General features: G+C 39.5%; 2 protein-coding genes across 11 annotated transcripts in view; both read right to left on the minus strand.

Annotated features, from left to right (window-relative positions):
• The window catches only part of LOC134064332 (serine/threonine-protein kinase MARK1-like), a 30,785-nt gene extending 24,218 nt beyond the window's left edge, over nucleotides 1-6,567 (minus strand). For all 3 annotated transcript variants that reach the window (XR_009936280.1, XM_062520249.1, XM_062520248.1), the window contains exons 1-2: nucleotides 6,288-6,567; nucleotides 1,595-1,789 (exon numbers count right to left, since the gene is read on the minus strand). Coding sequence is in view for 2 of the 3 variants with exons in the window: in XM_062520249.1 (XP_062376233.1) it covers nucleotides 1,595-1,789; nucleotides 6,288-6,338 (246 nt within the window). In the remaining variant the exon portion in view is untranslated. The remainder of the gene's footprint in view (nucleotides 1-1,594; nucleotides 1,790-6,287) is intronic.
• A 6,758-nt stretch (nucleotides 6,568-13,325) lies between these two features.
• efemp1 (EGF containing fibulin extracellular matrix protein 1) overlaps nucleotides 13,326-18,671 on the minus strand; it is a 67,279-nt gene continuing 61,933 nt past the window's right edge. For 5 of the 8 annotated variants that reach the window (XM_062520251.1, XM_062520250.1, XM_062520256.1 and 2 more), the window contains 3 exons: nucleotides 18,198-18,321; nucleotides 16,769-16,961; nucleotides 13,326-15,257 (listed from right to left, as the gene is read on the minus strand). In XM_062520251.1, coding sequence (XP_062376235.1) covers nucleotides 15,096-15,257; nucleotides 16,769-16,961; nucleotides 18,198-18,321 — 479 coding nt within the window. In that variant the 3' untranslated portion in view covers nucleotides 13,326-15,095. Of the gene's footprint in view, nucleotides 15,258-16,768; nucleotides 18,322-18,671 lie in introns of those variants that run through there. The other 3 variants (XR_009936282.1, XR_009936281.1, XM_062520255.1) reach the window with 3 other exon arrangements.

Below are 18,671 nucleotides of genomic sequence, written 5' to 3' on the forward strand. Positions count from 1 at the left end.
ATGTCTTGTCTTGAAAATGTCTTTTCTCTGTCTCACAAGAAATACACCTGCTCAAATAAAAGATCTTAAACACTATTTATAACATAACTTTTTATTTGGCCCCTTCAAATTCAAAATGGAAGGATTTGTGATGGTCAGGGGGGCAGGCGAATTCCCGGAAGTAGAAACACCAATGGAGCTGGAGATAAACTCTTCGCTCTGATTTTTTTTTTAATTATGTGTCCTGTGTTGTCATTGTAGCTTCTGTGTTTTCTGCATAAAAAGTAGAAAGCAAAACCAATTCATCACTTTCTCGTACATAACGTTCTGTAAAGAAGTATAGTTAGCAAGTCCGTTGAAGGGACAATAACGTTCAACGTTGGACAGTAGGGAGATAACCGTAATGTTTGGATAAGAAGCTCAGTCCAGCCTGCAAAAAAAACGAATGGCAATTTCTGTGTGACCCATCTAGCAGACCAGTTACTGCAAGTTACAGGATGGCTAAAGTCACAAAGTCTGCACGCGTATGACGGGAAGTAAACGGACATTTGCTTCAGTCGAGTCCCCTCCCATTGAGAACAACAGAGTCTGTTTGTCCATTTCTTTAACTGTGTATGGTAATGGTCAGGTGAGCACTGTGACCTAATTACTGTGGTAAACAACAACAGAAACAGCTTCAGTGCTGGTGAAGACCTAAGCCCAGCACAGGGCTGCAACACCATTTAGCAGGACCGGCTCAGCGAGTCAGTGGGACAGGTGTACTGGTGCAGTCGGCCCTGGTTCCTCCTGGTGCATAACAAGGGGCGGTCACATGTGCCGAAAGTGTGCAGGCAGTTCCTGGAGGATGAAGAAATTGATACCATTGACTGTCCTACACACTCCCCCGCACTTATATCCAATAGAGCATGTGTGGGACATTATGTTTTGGTCCATCCAACACCACCAGGTTGCACCACAGATTGTCAAGGAGCTCCGTGATGCTTCTTTCCTTGTCTACACCTGGAAGCAGATCCCCAGGACACCGTCTCATTAGGAGCATGCCTTCACATCATCAAGCATGTGGGGGCCATACAAATTACTGAGTACTGAGTTGGTACGATGAAATTTAGGCAAAATGGACTAGCCTGACGCATAATTTTTTCACTTTGATTTTCAGGGGTCTTTGAATTCAGCCCTCTCTAGGTTGATCATTTTCATTTCCCAAAATCCTTTCGTTCCTAACACATTACCCAGTCCATATCAGTATAGATATCCAGCTATGATTTTTTTCCTCAATGAGATATGACGCGTTTTCAAAGTGTCCCATTTTTGAGCAGTGTATGGGTGTTCACATTTACAATTAAATCAACTGGAAGCACAAAAAGTCTGTCTACAAGAAAGGTCTATTTCTTGATAGAGCTAAGATATTTTAATATTTGATGGAAAAGAAACAGCTATGCTTTTTGGATCACTCATAATAATATACTGTAACACAAAATCAGCAAAGATGATGCAGCATACACCAACACACAATCCTCCTGTGCCTATAGAATACTGTTTGATATAATTAAATGATGTATACAACAAAACCATCATAGAACTTCCAGATGGAACACTCGAGTGAAATGCCTCTCACCTCTCTTCCTGTTAGGACATGCCGTGCCAGCTTGACTTTGGCAAAGTTGCCCTTGCCGATGGTCTTGAGGAGACGGTAGTTTCCAATATGTGGATGCTCATCTGATGTGGAGTTGCGGCTCCGAGAAAGACTCTGGCGGCTGCTGGACTTCAAGGGAGGGGTCGGGCCATCTCGGGGTCCATCCACGGACATGTGCTACAAGCAAAAAGCCAAGTGAATTATGAAGATGACAATGAGACTACTTTTATTGTCCGCCATATTCTAAATGTCTCAAATATGAATCAGCATCTTCTGCTATACAACAGGTTGCAAAAACTGCAGTTACAGGTGGAGAGGGGCCCTGAACTTGTATTATGGGGGGAAAGCAGCAAACCTGCTTCCGCCATGGAACTCTATGGCAGCCCATAGAACCATCTGGTAAAAAGTTGGGAAATCTGGCACATTGTTTGGGGATATTCCCATGATTCATGTCACCAAGTTTCATGTTGGCACCTCATACCAAGGGGGCAGGAATATTCCCGGAAGTAGAAACATGAATTGAGCTGGTGATCAACCCTCTGCTAACTCCCATGGACGGCCATAGATCCCATAACTTCATGTAACATGTGCCCTGTGCCGCCCTTATACATGTAGCTTCTGTATATTCTATATAGGGTATCGAAGGCAAAACTAATTCACATATTCCCCATATATAACGTTGGTTTCCCGTAAAGAAGTATAGTTAGCATGTCGGTTGGAGGGAAGCTAACGTTTGACGTCGCATTTCCCGTAATGTTTGGATAAGAAAGTCAGTGAATTGGCTGTTAGAGCTCAGTCCAGCCTGCACGAAAACCATGACGGAAAGTCATTCGCAAGATCAGTGAAAAAGCGTGTAGCCTACGGTAGCCTACTGTTTGATAGGGTAAAGCATTACCTAGAGGCAAGTAAACATAATAATAATATTAAAAACGAATGTCTATCAGACGAGTTACAGCAATGTGCAGGATGGCTAACGTCACAAAGTGAGTACGAGTCTGCGCAGTATGATGGAAAGTAAACAGAATTTTGTTTCGGCCCCCTCCCATTGAGAACAACGGAGTCTGTTTGTCCATTTCTTTTAGGTCTATGCCTCATATGGTGGCCAAGTGGACGGGCAAGAAATTTGGTGACCTTTGACCTCTGGGTTGCGAAGCCGCCTAAAAGGAAGTGAGCTCATATTTCAGCAACCTTTGCATACAAAACCAAACTTAGTACATGGACTCGTGACTCCATCGGGAGGACGCCCAAACTTGCTCTGACGGCTTACTGCCATATGTCTGATTGCAGCATTGAGTTGCCATGGTTACTCCAGCCTAACTGATTTGCCCCCTCATTGCTGTTTGCAGCTATGTTTACAGTTATTTTACATTAGGCTGTCAAACATGCATGATGCACCAAAATAACATTTTCTGGGACAATATATTTTTATACAAAAATAGTTAGTGTGACCGGCCTATGCATAAATCATTACAACGATGTCCTTTATAAGTGTTTTCATATCTTTGACTAAGTTGTCTGAAACATAAATAAAAAGGCCTACACACTTTATGTTCTACTAGTCTCCAGCATCCTTAGCCTAGCTCCTTTCACAACATTAACGGACATTTTGCGAGAGAGTGGCTTAATTAGAGGAAGCAGCCATGCTGTTTAAGTCGTTCTCTTACACTCTGTTTCTCTCTGGCTGGAAGATTATGTCAGTAGACTGCCTAAATGCCCATGCCTCATTAATTAGTTGTCAACTAGATGAGAAATTTGACAAAAACAGTTTAAAATCAATTCAAACATTTGTTTTGTTTATTTCTTTTCATCTAAATGACATAAATGTGAATGAATATTTATTAGGCTGTGTACATTTTAGAGCATCACCTTGGGCTTTGGTAAACACTGTACTGATCAACCTATTTCACCATTTTCTGTCATTTCGTACACCAAACCCTACTTTAATCAGGAAAATAATCAGTAAGTCCTACATGAATCCATAGACAGTAAAATATATGGACAGAGCTATCACATAGACGTCAGCATAGACCAAGGAAGCAAATTTCAACGTTTTTTGTTCTGGTCTTCTGTCTCCTGCGCAGGCTCAGGGGACATGTGACGTAGGCACGTAGACCTGACCGAGGTCTGACCTATGGCGACACTTTACTCTCTCTGGACGCATGCGCATTACCTAACCTACGTCACTTTTAGCACTGATTTCGGAAAAACGTTTATTACTCAGCCGATAAGACAGTTACGAGGTTATAACGCTAATCTCACAATGTTGTACTCCGAAAATAGAAAAGGTTCGTACAAAGGCTTAAAACACTTTAGCTGTAACGATATTTGATGTCAAAAGTGGCGCTTACGCCCCATAGGTTTCAATGGAATGGCTAGCTAGCACTGGTCTCCTATTTACCATGGCGGCCGCCATACTGTCTACACTCTCCGAACGTTCGCCTGCCCCCTTGCATGAATCGACTAATCGACAAAGTATATGCACAATTACGCATGGACTGGTCAAGACTGCATATCATATTGCCACCAAGCTGCTGTGCTGTAGGGTAAAAAGCCAAGGGCCTCAAAGGACACAATGAAGGTGGACAACACTGTATTCTTTACTAGAGAACCAACTCTATAGCAACACATACTGTATAAGACTCTTATAATCAAAGTAACATGCCTAAATGAACACAGACACAAAATCAGTGTCTGCTTTTATAAATAGAATCCTGATCAATTGGATTTGGCCTTTTTTACAATAATTAACCAAAATTCCTTCTTTAATGTCGAAGTGAAAAAAAATTCTACAAAGTAATGTTAATTGATCAAGTCAACATTGAGTAGATGTACATTTGGCGACAACTAATACAGTATGGAGTGGATAGGTCTCAATTAGGCTTGCACATCTAAAAGCGGCAGTCGATAGGCTGAGTCGAACGTCAATCAAACTGTTGACTGGTGCAAAAACGCCTCCTTAACATTGTCAAATATCTCAAACTGGAGAACACGCTCCTTGGTCAGGTTAAGCAGCCATGCAGTGTGGCCTAGCCTGACCAACAAGACCCACATCAAGATGTAGAGTCTGGGAACTCACCGTAGGCAGGGCTCAATCTGGTGGGGGGATAAACAGTTGTCTTTCAAATTCCCTCTCCACACAATAGGATAGCCCTAAACGAATCATCTCCTTGTTTTCATGTCTGTCCCACATTGTCCCACTTTACCATGCTACTTGTCCCACATTTTGCCTGACTGGAGGTGGTCACCCTACCAATAACTGGATCTTCCAGACACAGGTGTCTTTCTACTGTATTACTATACTATACTATACTATACTATACTATTCACTGCACTAAGGCGATTTCCATTTCACTAATTGTGAGACTATTGGCTGAACAGCTGTTGATTTAGGTCAGTCACTTTAAGTGGGGTGAATATTTATGCAATCGCTTATTTTGCGTTATATATTTTCAATCAATGTAAAAAAAAGTACTTTCACTTTGACATTAAAGAGTAGATTTTTGCAAATTAATATAAAACATGCCAAATTAAAACGACAGATTCTATTTATAATCAATAAAAGGAGACATATCCAAGGGGGTGAATACTTTGTATCGGCACAGTGCGTTTATCCTGTAAAGGATGTGTGTAAAACCCACAGAATTTGATTTTTGTACTTTTCCTGCCCATCATATCATAAGAATGACAGAAATATAGTACACAAACACACACACACACACACACACACACACACACAATTGTTTGTTATTAATAAGAGGATGCTTCATTATACTAGGCTATACAAATACAGTATCAGACACCACCACACCAGAACGGTCGCACTGGACTCCTGGACACAGTCGCACTGGATACCTCTATGCCTACCTGTAGGCCTATACAGCACCAGGGTCATGGACATGGCCATTCATTTACTTAAAATACATGTTCTGTAACCCAAACGTCAGATTCTCCCAACAATGACACTGTAGGCCTACCTTCTTTTCAAGGACTTAATGATGGAAAACCATTCACAACGTTCAATGATAACTTTCTTCTTCATTCCCGCAATAGCACAAACAGCCTAATTTACATGCAAATCCTGTAGTTGCAGTAGGTTAGGCATCTTCCAAAAACACAAACGTTAATTGTTAAAAACATAGCCTACACTATTCTATCCTATTAATTTTAAACTGAGCACTAGCTTATAGGCTTCAGCCGCTGTCATAGTAGCCCATCGCTTGTACGTGGGCAAACAAATTGCGATTAGATTGATGCAATCAGACGTTATACAAGCTAGCCTACTGCTTGTCATAGCATACTTTATACAATAAGTAACCTACGATGTATGTCGGTAACTCTGTCGATACTTGGATATGGCAACGATTAAAAACAGGTAGGCTACTAGAACCCTCTCAGCTGATTCGGCAACAGAACAGTTTCAGGTGTCATACAAGCCGTGGCGATCTGTCTTTCGTTGGCAATACTAATATGCGGTCTCGTTGCTTGACAGAGGAAGAAGACGTTTGCCCCATTACTTTCATCTCGTCCTAACGGCTTCATGCTAGTGTTACTTAGGGAGGCCTTAAGGCTAATCTGCCGGGTACCAAGCTAATTCAACTCATCCCATTGCAACGATACATCTTGATGTTAGGATGCTTCTCATATCACTGAATCGAATTTGGTAGCTGTTACTTACATTTTCTGCATCACGTTCATTCACGGTTGGTAAAGGTGTTTTGGTCGACATTTTTTGGTTTTCGGCCGTCGTTCAATGCAACACGCCGTTCACCGGAGTCTCATAAGAGGCGATTCGCACACTACTACATCTCCGGTATCCTTTAGGAACACAGTCCGATCATCAACCTCTTTTCTGCAGCATGTTTCAGGTCCACACGTGAACCAGCCTGTAGCCTACGGTTCTTCCCCCCCAAAAAAACGAACCTCGGCGAGGAGACAGAAAATCCTTAGCTGCCAATGTCAACACCAGCACCGCTGATGAAATCTGCAGTATCAGAAGGTTAAGGGAGGGAGTGGTGATGGTGGGTTGAGGGTGTGTGGGGCAAAGAATTCATCCACGAGCTGTCTTCTGTAAAGTGGGCAAATTCACGCGAATCCTGTTTTGTGAGCCATGTTGGCGAGTGTAGACAATTGTCACCATAGATATGAATTACAGTGGCTTCAGACATTATTTTATTTAATTATTTTTCTTTGCAGACTTAGGTCAAAAGTGAATGTCTCTTTAAAGATATTGGCAAATCGGCAAAGGCTATTTGGCTTAGTAGGCCTACACATGTTGGTTTAATCGTTTGTCATTGTTAAGTCAGAATCCTCCATATTTGTGGAGGACAAATGTTCTTTTCATCCTGTTAGACCTAGCCGGACATTGGACGTAGCCTATTCTCACACTGAGGCAAACCTCCACCTTCTACACTAAAATATTAATGTATCACTCAGGTCACCAACAGGTAGCCTAGGCCTAGACTGGATTGGGTTCAGTAGCCTAACATGTCTGCAATTGTAACAGCCTGGTCAATCCATATGGAGTTCAACAGACCTATAAAGACAACTAAACATTCTCATTAAATCATACTGTTTGTTTTTCAATTTGCTTAGTTTGACAAAACGTGTCTGATACAGGCTTCATAAAGGCCCATTGGGCCAGTGCAGTAGGCTACCTACAGTGCAGTGTGTAAAATGACACTCTAAAGATGTGCTTGTGGCTGCTGACAGTAGCAGACCTCATTGTTTGCTATTTGCACCTCCCATTAGATCAGCCGGGTTAGATCCAGTAAGCCTACTGGCTATATGTCACCTAATATTATATATTTCCTGTTAGCTGGCCTACCTGCTTGTGTATTAAGACCACTACAGTTGATTCAGAATGCTGCAGCACGACTGGTCTTCAATCAGCCAAAGAGGACACCCCTCTCCTAGTTACTCTCCACTGGCTCCCTATAGTAGCCAGAATTAAATTTAAATCTCTCGCTCTGGCCTATAGGACACTGACTGGATCTGCTCCCAGCTACTTCAGTTCTTTGATCAAGATGTACATTCCCAACCGCCCATTGCGATCTTCTGAGGAGCGTCTGTTATGTCGACCAACCATACATGCTAGGTCAAATTGTAGATCCTATTCTTCAGTGGTTCCGTGTTGGTGGAATGAGTTGCCCAGTGCTCTCCGTTCCAGCAACAGTTTTGGATCTTTTAAGAGGGGTCTTAAGGCATATTTGTTTAATATGCACTTAGTCTTTTGAGCGTTTGTTACGTGTTATGGTTTGTATAATATTGTTTTGTTATAATTTGTCCATTGATAGAATTTGACATTTATTTTGCTATTGTCCTTAAATTTAGTCATACCATGCTATAGTTATTGTTATTATATAATTAATTGAGTGACTTATTTGATTGCTATTCTCATTTTCATTGTGTTATTTCTCATTAGGTTAGTGCTTAAAATTATTGTTTTATTGATAATATTGCTATTCTCCCTATATTTTGTAATTGTTCACTATTAATTTAATTTGTGTTGTTATTTATTTGTATGTCGCTTGGGAAAGGCGTCTGCTAAATAACTATAACCATAACCATAATATGTTATTGGCTTACTAATAGCCTAATATTCAAAACAGCTGTTGTCAATAGCCTACAGAAAACAACAACAAAGCAATAGCAACTGAATTATTTTAGAAACTGAAATTCCATTAAAACTGTTTTTGAATATGGTATGAGAAATCCCCTTCTTGCTTAATGCTTATAAGCTATATGTATTATCATTTCACCAGTGTTTCTGTGGCTTCAAAACACTTCAAAATGTCTACCTTCTGAACTTATATCCCAACAATCAATTGTAATTGTTCTTCATGTCACTCTCAAAACATTTACGACCAGTTGAGACCTTATGAAATCAAAACAGTTCATCATACATTGAAGACCCTAAGAGCAATCCCAAAGGATCCCAAAAAGCCATGTGTACTTGAAGCTGAGCAAGGCAAATTAATATAATTTCCTAACTCCTCTTACCGTCAGATATAGCCTATATGCAAAATTTCAGCAACAGTTTAAAGGCAGCTTAAAATACACAATTTCAAACAGTTTAAAGGCAGCACCGTACACCCCCATGAATTTTAAATGTACCTGTCCTGGCTCTTGGTTTAATTGTACCTTTTTGTTGCGTCATCACATTTAAAAAGCTGCTGGAGGTCTCAGCACAATGACAGCGATGGCAATGAAAGCTCGAGGACAGCCATAGCCTTTGATGAAACAACCACTTTTGAGACACAATATACTTCAAAATTATTTACACCAAAGTGAACACTAGATGGCAGTGTTTAATATTAAATTTAGATGATGCAGGCATGAAAAAAACAAATGGGAGGGAAACAGAAAAGAGATGAGTGGGATAGTGAGTGGTGTGCACACTACATTGCACTCATCACATGTTTTAGACCACTTTATACATATTTATACTCAATCAAAGAGTACTTTGAAGTACTTGAAGTACTGTATCACTCTGAGACTAATGTTACATCTGCATTACCTATAAAGTACTGACAGGAGAGACGATACTGACCAAAAAGGATAGGAGATATAGGCCTATGACATGAACACAAGACTAATGATGTTGAGAGAGTTCTCTGATTTACACACTTTTATAGGCTATAGCCTTGTTCGACCCGGCTCTAAGCCGCAACATGAAGAGGGAGTCGGGACAACAGAGATAACTTTAACCAGTAAAGTATTTATTTAAAATGAACCAAAAGCATAACCATTACCAAAAGATGTCTAAGGGAAAGTAAAACCACGTATGCAAGTCATGTGGGTGCGTGTATGCCAAAGTCATGATGTTCAAAGATAGAAAGAGAAGGTGCCAGTGGGAGAGATATAACCCAAAGGTGCCTGCAACAGAATGTGCCTAACCGAAAAGTGCCCAAATCAAGAGAGAGAACAACCCCTTAAATACCCACACACCTTCACCAGGTGTGCATGATTAGCTAATTAGACCAGCTAGGCCAGCATTTCCCATGCACTGGCCATGTAAGGCCTGAAGGGGCACAGGGGGCCGTAACAAACACATCACATTTCTGTTCCAAACCTGTATAACATTGAAGAGAAATTAAGGCATCAATATAAAGCTTTTTTTTAAAACATGATTCTGAGGAGGATGTCCCTGGATGCCCTGCATCAAAGTCCAGGGCAAGATGAGGTTTTCGATATAAACAAATTTCAAAACCAACCACCCCACCCCCAACCCTTGGGAAAAAAGAAAATACCCAAACACGTAATGAGAGTCATGCATTTCCATCAAAATAATGCCACATTACCTGCAATTCTGTTTGAAAAGAGGTAGGCCGTAGAATAGATTTTTATAAATAGACAACACCTTGTATTTCTGTGTTTGCATAAGTGCCAATCTAGGACAATGAAAACGGAAAGCAGATAATAACATGGTCAAAACAAAAGGGGAAAACATTGGCTGTTGGCAAGGATATGGGCATTGCTGGAATTCTACATCTGATCCACACAGATCACGCCTCGACAGGGCAGATCTTATCCAGTCAGCAACAGGCACTCTATTCCCTATCTTCTCATTTCTCATGATTTATGCAATAATTTATCTTACTTTCTTGATCAGACTTCTTGATTACTCATCAACATGCAGTTTGAAAAAAAAAAAAAAAAGTCGACATTGGCACGGTTTGACACTTGCCACAAAACTTAGGCCACAGCGAACACACAAAGGAAGCACATTTCTATTCAATACAGATTAACATTCCAAAGAATTTTTGTTGATTGACAGGTTTTTTTTATTTGAGTGCCTAGCCCAATTATGATTGCACAGACGTAAATACAGTTTATGTTAGTAACATTGTTACTATGTAGAACTAATGGGAACCAATTAGATTTTATAAATGTTTACATGTTCAGTATTATTTCTTAATTTTCATTGGTTGTGGACCTGTGTTCACATCCCCTCAGATAAGAGTCTAATGTGTGTTTTGCCTTGAGGTCATGGAACTGAAGACACCATCATTCAGGTATACCTTACAAGGCAGAGCATGCATTCTCTTTCTGCTCCAACAAGTCAATAAAAGCCACTGGTATGCTAAACATTTTTGGAAAGCGAAACACGTAAGACACGACTGGAATCTGATCAGGGATAAAGGCCATCCAATGTGCTGTCAACTATCCAACTACTTAAGAAAATAATTAATGTCTGAAGCGTCAGTGGGAATCTGGCCTTGCTAAGTCTGTCAGTCACATTCCCTCCCCTTCAGCATCTGGGATTTTTGGAAAGTTAAAAAATGTAAGAAGTTGCTCATCCAGGATGAAATCCAGGACAGATGTGGAGAGTAGAAACGAGAAAGAATGAGAGCAGAAGCCACGAGTAATGCTCAGATTTGGACAGAGTCCTGAAACATTGTTATCTGGCAGTTCCCCTCCAGCCAAGCATAGCACCCAAATGTTAATGTAGGCCTACATGTATTACTCTGACCTTATTTGTTAACACATTGAGCTTGCATGATTGTTTTCACCTAATGCAAGGATTTCCTTTTCTAATTTTACACACACATTAGGGAAGTCCAGTTATTTCTCCCCATGGTCTCTGAGAGAATAATTTGTATTGCCATTGTGTTGCTAGCCTCAATTTCCTTCAAACTCCTCAACTGTAATGCCAGTGACCTAAAAAAAACCACAGGTTAATCCATACAATCGGCACACTCCACTAGACCAATTCTTACCCAAAATATTAAACGGTGCAAATGCAATAAACATTTTTAGTACACAACTGTTCAGTCATTTGGAATCACTGACAAAGGTCTCTGTTTTACGAAAGAATTCAAGAGCCATCGTGACATTACAGATCTTCAGCCTTTTGTTTGACAATAGTGGCTACATTACTTCCGTAACAGTAATGCAGTAATGGGAAATGCCTAGAAATCTCACAATGTAAAACTATTGTTTTTTCGCTTAGTGTTGTAATGGCATGGTATGGCCACGTGGTGGCGATCTGAAGCGTTGAGGCCATACCATGCCATTACACCACCAAGCGAAAAACATAACCGCCTCCTGAAACCAGACAGTGATACGGATCACTCCCAAATTGTAATCGTTTCTTGCTTGGGTCATTTCAGACCTTCCCTGAAATTTTCATTGAAATCCATCCATCACTTTTTGAGCTATCCTGCTAACAAACAGACAAACAGACAAACACCCTGATGAAAACAACCTCCTTGGCGGAGGTAATAATAAATAATCATGCATCCAGATTGCTATGTAGGAGGAGAGAGGGGAACAATATACCCTGCATGCATAAAAAAAACTTAAGTATATTGACCAGTAGTTTAAGGTACAGTATGTGAGCAGGGCAGCAGGCCCACACAGAGATGGACATACTGTAGTAGCCTACAGATTGTAGTACAAGCTAAACTTTCTGGTTTCAAATCAAAGCCAAGCAGCTCTAACTTTTTCAGCTCCCAAACAGTCATTTGGCATTTCTGTTCTACTGAAAACTGAGAATCAACACTCAATACAACAATTCATGTTTAACTCTGTGTCTGATTGCCATCCACCTGAGACTGAAAAGCAAGTGCAATGTGCAAAGCCTTTGACTATATTCCATGGCTATGTTCCCCCCACACAACACACATTCTCTCCACATGAATATGCAACAAGGTGGCCATACCATGCCATTACACTGTCAAGCGAAAAACATAACCGCCTGCTGAAACCAGACGGTGATACGGATCACACCAAAAATGTTTCTTCCCTGAATCATCGTAATCCATCCATTACTTTTTGAGTTATCTTGCTAACAAACAGACAAACATAAACAAACCCTGATGAAAACATAAGCTCCTTGGCGGAGGTAATAAAAATAATCTTGCATCCAGATTGCTATGTAGGAGGAGAGAGGGGAACAATATACCCTGCATGCATAAAAAACTGAAGTATATTGACCAGTAGTTTATGCCAGGTACAGTATGTGAGAGGGTGCCCACAGAGAGATGGACATACAGATTGTAGTACAAGCTCATCTCCCCATCAAGGTAATACAAATTTAAATAGGCTATAGCCTAGACAATTTTAATGTAAACAAGAATAAATTGTTTACAACATCAAATAACAGGGCCCTACGTTGCAATCATGCCAAGTTGTCCTGGAAGAGACACACAGTATTAAATGAACATGCAAAGAGGCTATACCCTTAGAGTGGTAAAATATTTTACAGCTGTGACAAACACTAACTTATGAAAACTACTATTTCCCAAGAGAAGGGTGTGTGTGTGTGTGTGTGTGTGTGTGTGTGTGTGTGTGTGTGTACCTGTGCATGATATGTAGCATTTGCCAGACGCAACAAGTGACATCATTCCATTTCAACTTTCTGGTTTCAAATCCAAGTAATTTGGCATTTCTGTACTGAAAACTGAGAATTAACACTCATGAAATTCACTCTTTTCAAAGTGTCTGATTACCATCCATCTAAGATTGAAAAGCAAGTGCAAAACTGCAAGTGTAGTTGTAGATCACACAGGGATAATCACTAAATGCACAAGTCAAATAAACTCCCATAGATTGATGCATACACAGCATGTAAACCCAAGCCTAGAGAAGAGCAATCTGCCATTATGTTAATAGCACATCAACATCTGATGAGTCTTGAGAGCAAACAAATAGCCTAAACATACATAAATCCTAAACGTAAACGTCAAGCATGTAGTGAAGCAACACAGCATTTGTAGAAAAACAATGGATTTATTAATTAGGGTTATTTTTCACAACACATTTCATTTAATTGTGGACAATACCATGGTTAATGTAAGAAATACATTTTAAAAACAGAAATAAAAATGTGGATTTTGCTATTTGCCATAGAAATCTGACAAAACTGATCGTTGTGTGTGATCAATACTGTAGACTTCAACAGACCACTAGTAAAGAAAAACTCTAAGCATCTTAAACTTGTTCCATTTAGTGCCTGGAGACAGAATTGATGAACAGCTTCTGTATGGATCTTCTCCATAATACAAGGCACTTTTAATACAAAATAAAACATTTTTAAAAGAGAGCCCAGTCAGGGCCTAAAGCAAGTGGTTTGCTTTAATGTTTCCCACATACGCTATAAGCTTTCATTGTATAACCTTGCGTAGATTAACAGGTTTAGCATTATAATTTAGTACTTGATCCATTTCCTTTGCTTACGTCCATGATAAAAATAAGACTTAAACAGTGATCTAAAATCAGGACCCATGCTGAGGAATCCCACAATTTTCCTCTAATTTCACTTGTGTGAAATTAGAGGAAAGATCATGAAATTAATGAGAAGAACAGTAGCAGAAAAAAATAAGTTGTTTTTACACTCAGCGTTTGAGTAAATATAACAGAAAGTGCTTCAGGTGTCAAGGACCACTGAGGAAGCATTTCACTATCAAGTTTGTATACAGTCAAAAAGATCTATATATATCACATACTATATATATACATCAAAAAGATATATACTGTATATATATATATATATATATATATATATTTTTTTTTTAAATAAGCCAGGTTTATCAAAGTGAGATTTCAGCAATTATTGGCTCAAGTTAGCACTTGGTTGCCTGTAACTTTCTAAATGCACTTTAGAGGTTTGAGTCTGACTGTGTTTTGAATGTGCCTGTAGGTGACAAAGTCTCAAAAGGAGCAAGGAGTTCTTTTGCCCACAAAACGGAGAGTCTTACTGATATGACACTGCCTTGTCAGTTTGTCACAAAGACTACTTCTTAAACTATTCATAAAGAAATAAAAGCTTATTGAAGAAGCATCACACAAAAAGCTATACAGTCATTCACTGACACCATTAATGACCCCCCCCCCCCCCCCCCCCCCCATTCCTGGTAACATCACATTTTTCCACAGTGCTTCAGTCGGACTCTTAAAGCGACCAGTCTTCATGACGTTACCCCTGCTACATGTACAAAATAAGGCATAATTTCTAACGAAGGGGTATGAGTGTACAAGTTGAAAGTAACATATTTTAGCATGTCAACTGTATCAACATCCTCCCTTTGTTTCCAAAAACTGCAATACATTCTTCCATAATTTATTGTATATTATATTATCTATAATATTGTATTTAAAACACTATAATTCATGCAAGGTTAGGTGATGATCATAAAGATACAGGTGATAAGGTGTTCTGGGTAGTTACATTTTACTTTGCCCGGGGCTACACAATAGAGGCGCATGTTTCAATCCACAGCTGATTTTGTTCACTACTCCCATTTCTCCCAGGAAATAAGTGACACTCTTCATTACAACTATACTGTAGCCTGTGGTCATCATTTGGTTGTCAGTGCTGAAAAGAGTGTCTATAGAGCCAACAAATTCACTCCACACCTTATATTACTCACACAAAAGCAAGCCATCTCTTCAGTCTTGCCATTGCTGCATTTGATAGCTATAATGTAGCATACTGTACTGGATATGTATACAAGTTGAAGCTGCATACAGTATGTCACCACTAGAAGGGGTAAGGCCCCACAACGATGGTGAGCCGTAGTAAGGAGCTGGAACGGTGGTTCATAGCCGTTTGGTAAGTAACCATTTCCAGGTCCAGAATCAGTTCAAGAGGTCCACTCAAGGACTTGGTCATGACCAGCATGGCACCAACATTGCTGATACGCTGAAAATTAAGTTAGGATATGTTCACAAATCCATCCAGTTTTCTCAAGACGTTCATACTACTACCACACAAAACATATGGCATTTTAAAAAAACTGAGGATATCTTTATATCTGAGGATAGTTTATTTAATGTCAACCTAAGCAACACTGACAGAAGGGAGGAAAGGGAGGGTAAGATATATTAGCTATTAGTTATTAAGGCAGTGAAGCGATTAAATAATCAAATTAATCACCTTAAATTGTAACATTAAAGGAGAATTCCGGCAATTTTTCAGTGACTGAAAATGTATTTCTTCAAGAAAACTTATGGAATGACTTATTTATTTTATTTTTATTTCTATGAAATAATTTTAAATTTAACAACCTTGTGAATTGTCATGAAAGTGTCATGAAAGGCGCTTTAAATAAAATGTATTATTATTATTATTATTATTAGTAGTAGTAGTAGTATTTTTATACATCTCAGAGTGCTACACTCTGGTGCATGTTCATAGGCCTCTATGATCATGCCCCCAGTGCAGCGTTGTATCTGCCTGGCAGCTCTAGCTGTTGCAGCAACTCGAGCAAGGTTGTTTATTTTGTACTCGGTGATGTCAAGAAACAGAGCTCTATGTGAAAAATAGCAGGAGTACAACCACCCATCCCCCCATAAATTACATGTTTGTTTGTGTCATGGTAAGTCACTTTGAAAAAAAAAAATCTTAAATGGAAAGGACCTAATTACACTGTCAATGAAGTGTAAAGCTCTTGTTAGCCTTGTAGATGGGTTAAAAGTGCAGTAGGAGACAATGCCGGTTGCTCACGCTAATAGAAGCGCTATGGAAGAATCGGTAAAAACTGGTAAAGTTCGGAATGCTTCGGGTCTGGATAGGCTTATGGTCATACTTAGCATAATATCTACAATCCATTTAACATCAGATTTCCCCTTTAAGTTACACTTGTTTTCAGCCTCCACATTTACCAACACACATTCAGTCTTAAGGCTGACGTGCTCCCATATCTGTGGCTGTGCACGTGGCTTGGGATGAGAATTGCGTCAACATGCATGTGGGGGCAGTGATTAAAGTGTGATTTGACAGGTGGGAGAACCCTCAAATCCTGTGTCGGTGCAAAGTGGGGAATTGATTCACCGTTGGACAACATATTATGTTATGTGGTGTAGCAATACTTCTTGGGACAAGATAGTGTCACTGTGGCACAGTATCAATTCTTATTTACTTAATATTTTAATTGTTTTGGTCCATTTATCTACTCTGATATGATGACAATACTTTAGTAAAATTGCTGAAGACCACAATATGGAACATAACCTTGTTTTTCTTGTGTTACAATGTAAATTCAAACACAAAAATGAGAAAAGTCCAAAACCGACTCATATTTAACACACCAAAATGGCTGCAGACACAACTAGAAATAACAGTGACTGGTAGTAACTGCAGAGAGGGTTAAAGCGGAGCAATGAAGGATCTTTGGTAACTGTTAGCCACTGAGGTTCTAAGTCCATACTTACTCTGAGGAAAAAGTCCTCTCCTTCATTTCCAGATTTGATCCTGAAGGTGTTGTGTGTGTTGGGGTAGATGTTAGTGGCCTGGATCTGGAAGATGTCAGCTGGTACAGAGCGGTCTGAGTAGATGTTCATGTACTTGTATACAATGGATTGAGCGATGCCGCGGCACACACTTGAGGATGGGCATACACATCGACTGAAAAACAAAATAACTGCCTCATGTCAGGCTGGTTAATATTTGTTAGATTAGTTTTGATTACACTAAATGCTCTGAAGCAACTACTATCAAAGTCCACTTAATCAGTTGTTGATACAGTAGGTCAATGATTTGGTGTCCGTTAAAAATACATAATGACCAAAGCTAACAAGCATTCATCACTTAGTCCATGTTAGACTTCCAATTTTGACTCCTCATTCAACAGAATATTAGAAATGATAAAGCAAACAAAAATGGCACTGACAAAAATGATAGTACCTTTCACTTGTTGTAGTGTTGCATAACCTTTTGAGGCAATCACATCTAACACACATATTTTGTAGCACTGAATGAGACTTCAGCATCTGTCAACTAGTTTTACCCATTCTTCTCGAGGAAATTACTGCAGCTTGAAGGATGTCTAAAATGGCATGTTTTAAACTATTTTCAGAGATGTCGAATTAAATTTAGGTCTAGACTAGGTCTTATTGTGCGTTCAATCCCCACTTTGGAACTCAAGACTTCCGAATTGAGAACATTCACTTGACAACAAACTGTCGACATTGCCAATGTCTAGCTAGCCAGCACTAGCTCAAAGGTACTACAGGAAGTACTGCTCTTCATACCTTTGGGGGACTCATGGCCTGCGATTGAGACTTACATGTAGCTTCTTGACATTGGGTGGTATGTTTCGCTTCAGAATGCCTTGTAGTCTTGAGATTTCATACTACCCTTAACAGATTCACTGCGCTGTGGGGCCAGACACAACAAAGCAGCACCATACCATCCTAAAAGCTTCAAAATAAGTGTAGTGTTATTTTCTTGGAAATGTTAATTTTGTTGTTTGTGATTATAGAGCGGATGTGACTTTTGTCTCATCAGTACAAAGGACATTTCTCCACTTGTAGGTGAAACTATTAGTTTTAGCATCACTATGATTGAACAATTTCACACCTTTTTATTGGTACCACCAAATCTACCCAGGAAAGGCTAGAATATCTATATAAAATAAACAACAAATTATCTCTTTTCAAACTCTCTTTGCTTTACTCCTTACTGTCTTTGCTTGGTATTACATACCAAACACACACACCTTTGTACATGAAAATAAACATTCTTGCAATAATCTGTTAGGGCGTCAACATATTCAGCCACAAATGTATTGGTAAGATTTTGAAACTGAAATAACAAGAAGGATACTTGTGGACACTGTGGAATACACTGTGGATGACTTACCTTTCTGAGGTCCTAACATACGGCTCCTGGCAAGGATTTCTGGGGTAGCAACGGAAGCCTCCATAGTAATTCCAACACATCTCATCCTCTGTGCAAGTGTGATCTGTTTCACACTCATTAATGTCTGTGGGATGGTCAGAAAAGAACAGACACTCACATAGTTATAATTAGTCTTGCTCTATTTAATACAATTCTAAGAAGAAATAAAATTGAATAGATTGGAATGGCCTGTTTCATTGTGACCATTGATGATAACTGTAAATTATCAACTGAAAATGGAAGATAAATGTATGAGGAACAATATAAATGCTAGCTATTAGACAGCTACAGAAGCTTAACAATTTGTCAGATTTTGTGTCCTAATAAATCCACAAGGTTTGGCTTTTCTTGAACTTTCATGCAGTCTTTGGATCCACTACAAATGCTCTGAAATTCTCTGGAAAACTGCAGTTGACATATTTCTGTATATCTGCT

This window comes from Sardina pilchardus, chromosome 18, assembly GCF_963854185.1.
Source record: "Sardina pilchardus chromosome 18, fSarPil1.1, whole genome shotgun sequence".
Lineage (NCBI taxonomy): Eukaryota > Metazoa > Chordata > Actinopteri > Clupeiformes > Clupeidae > Sardina > Sardina pilchardus.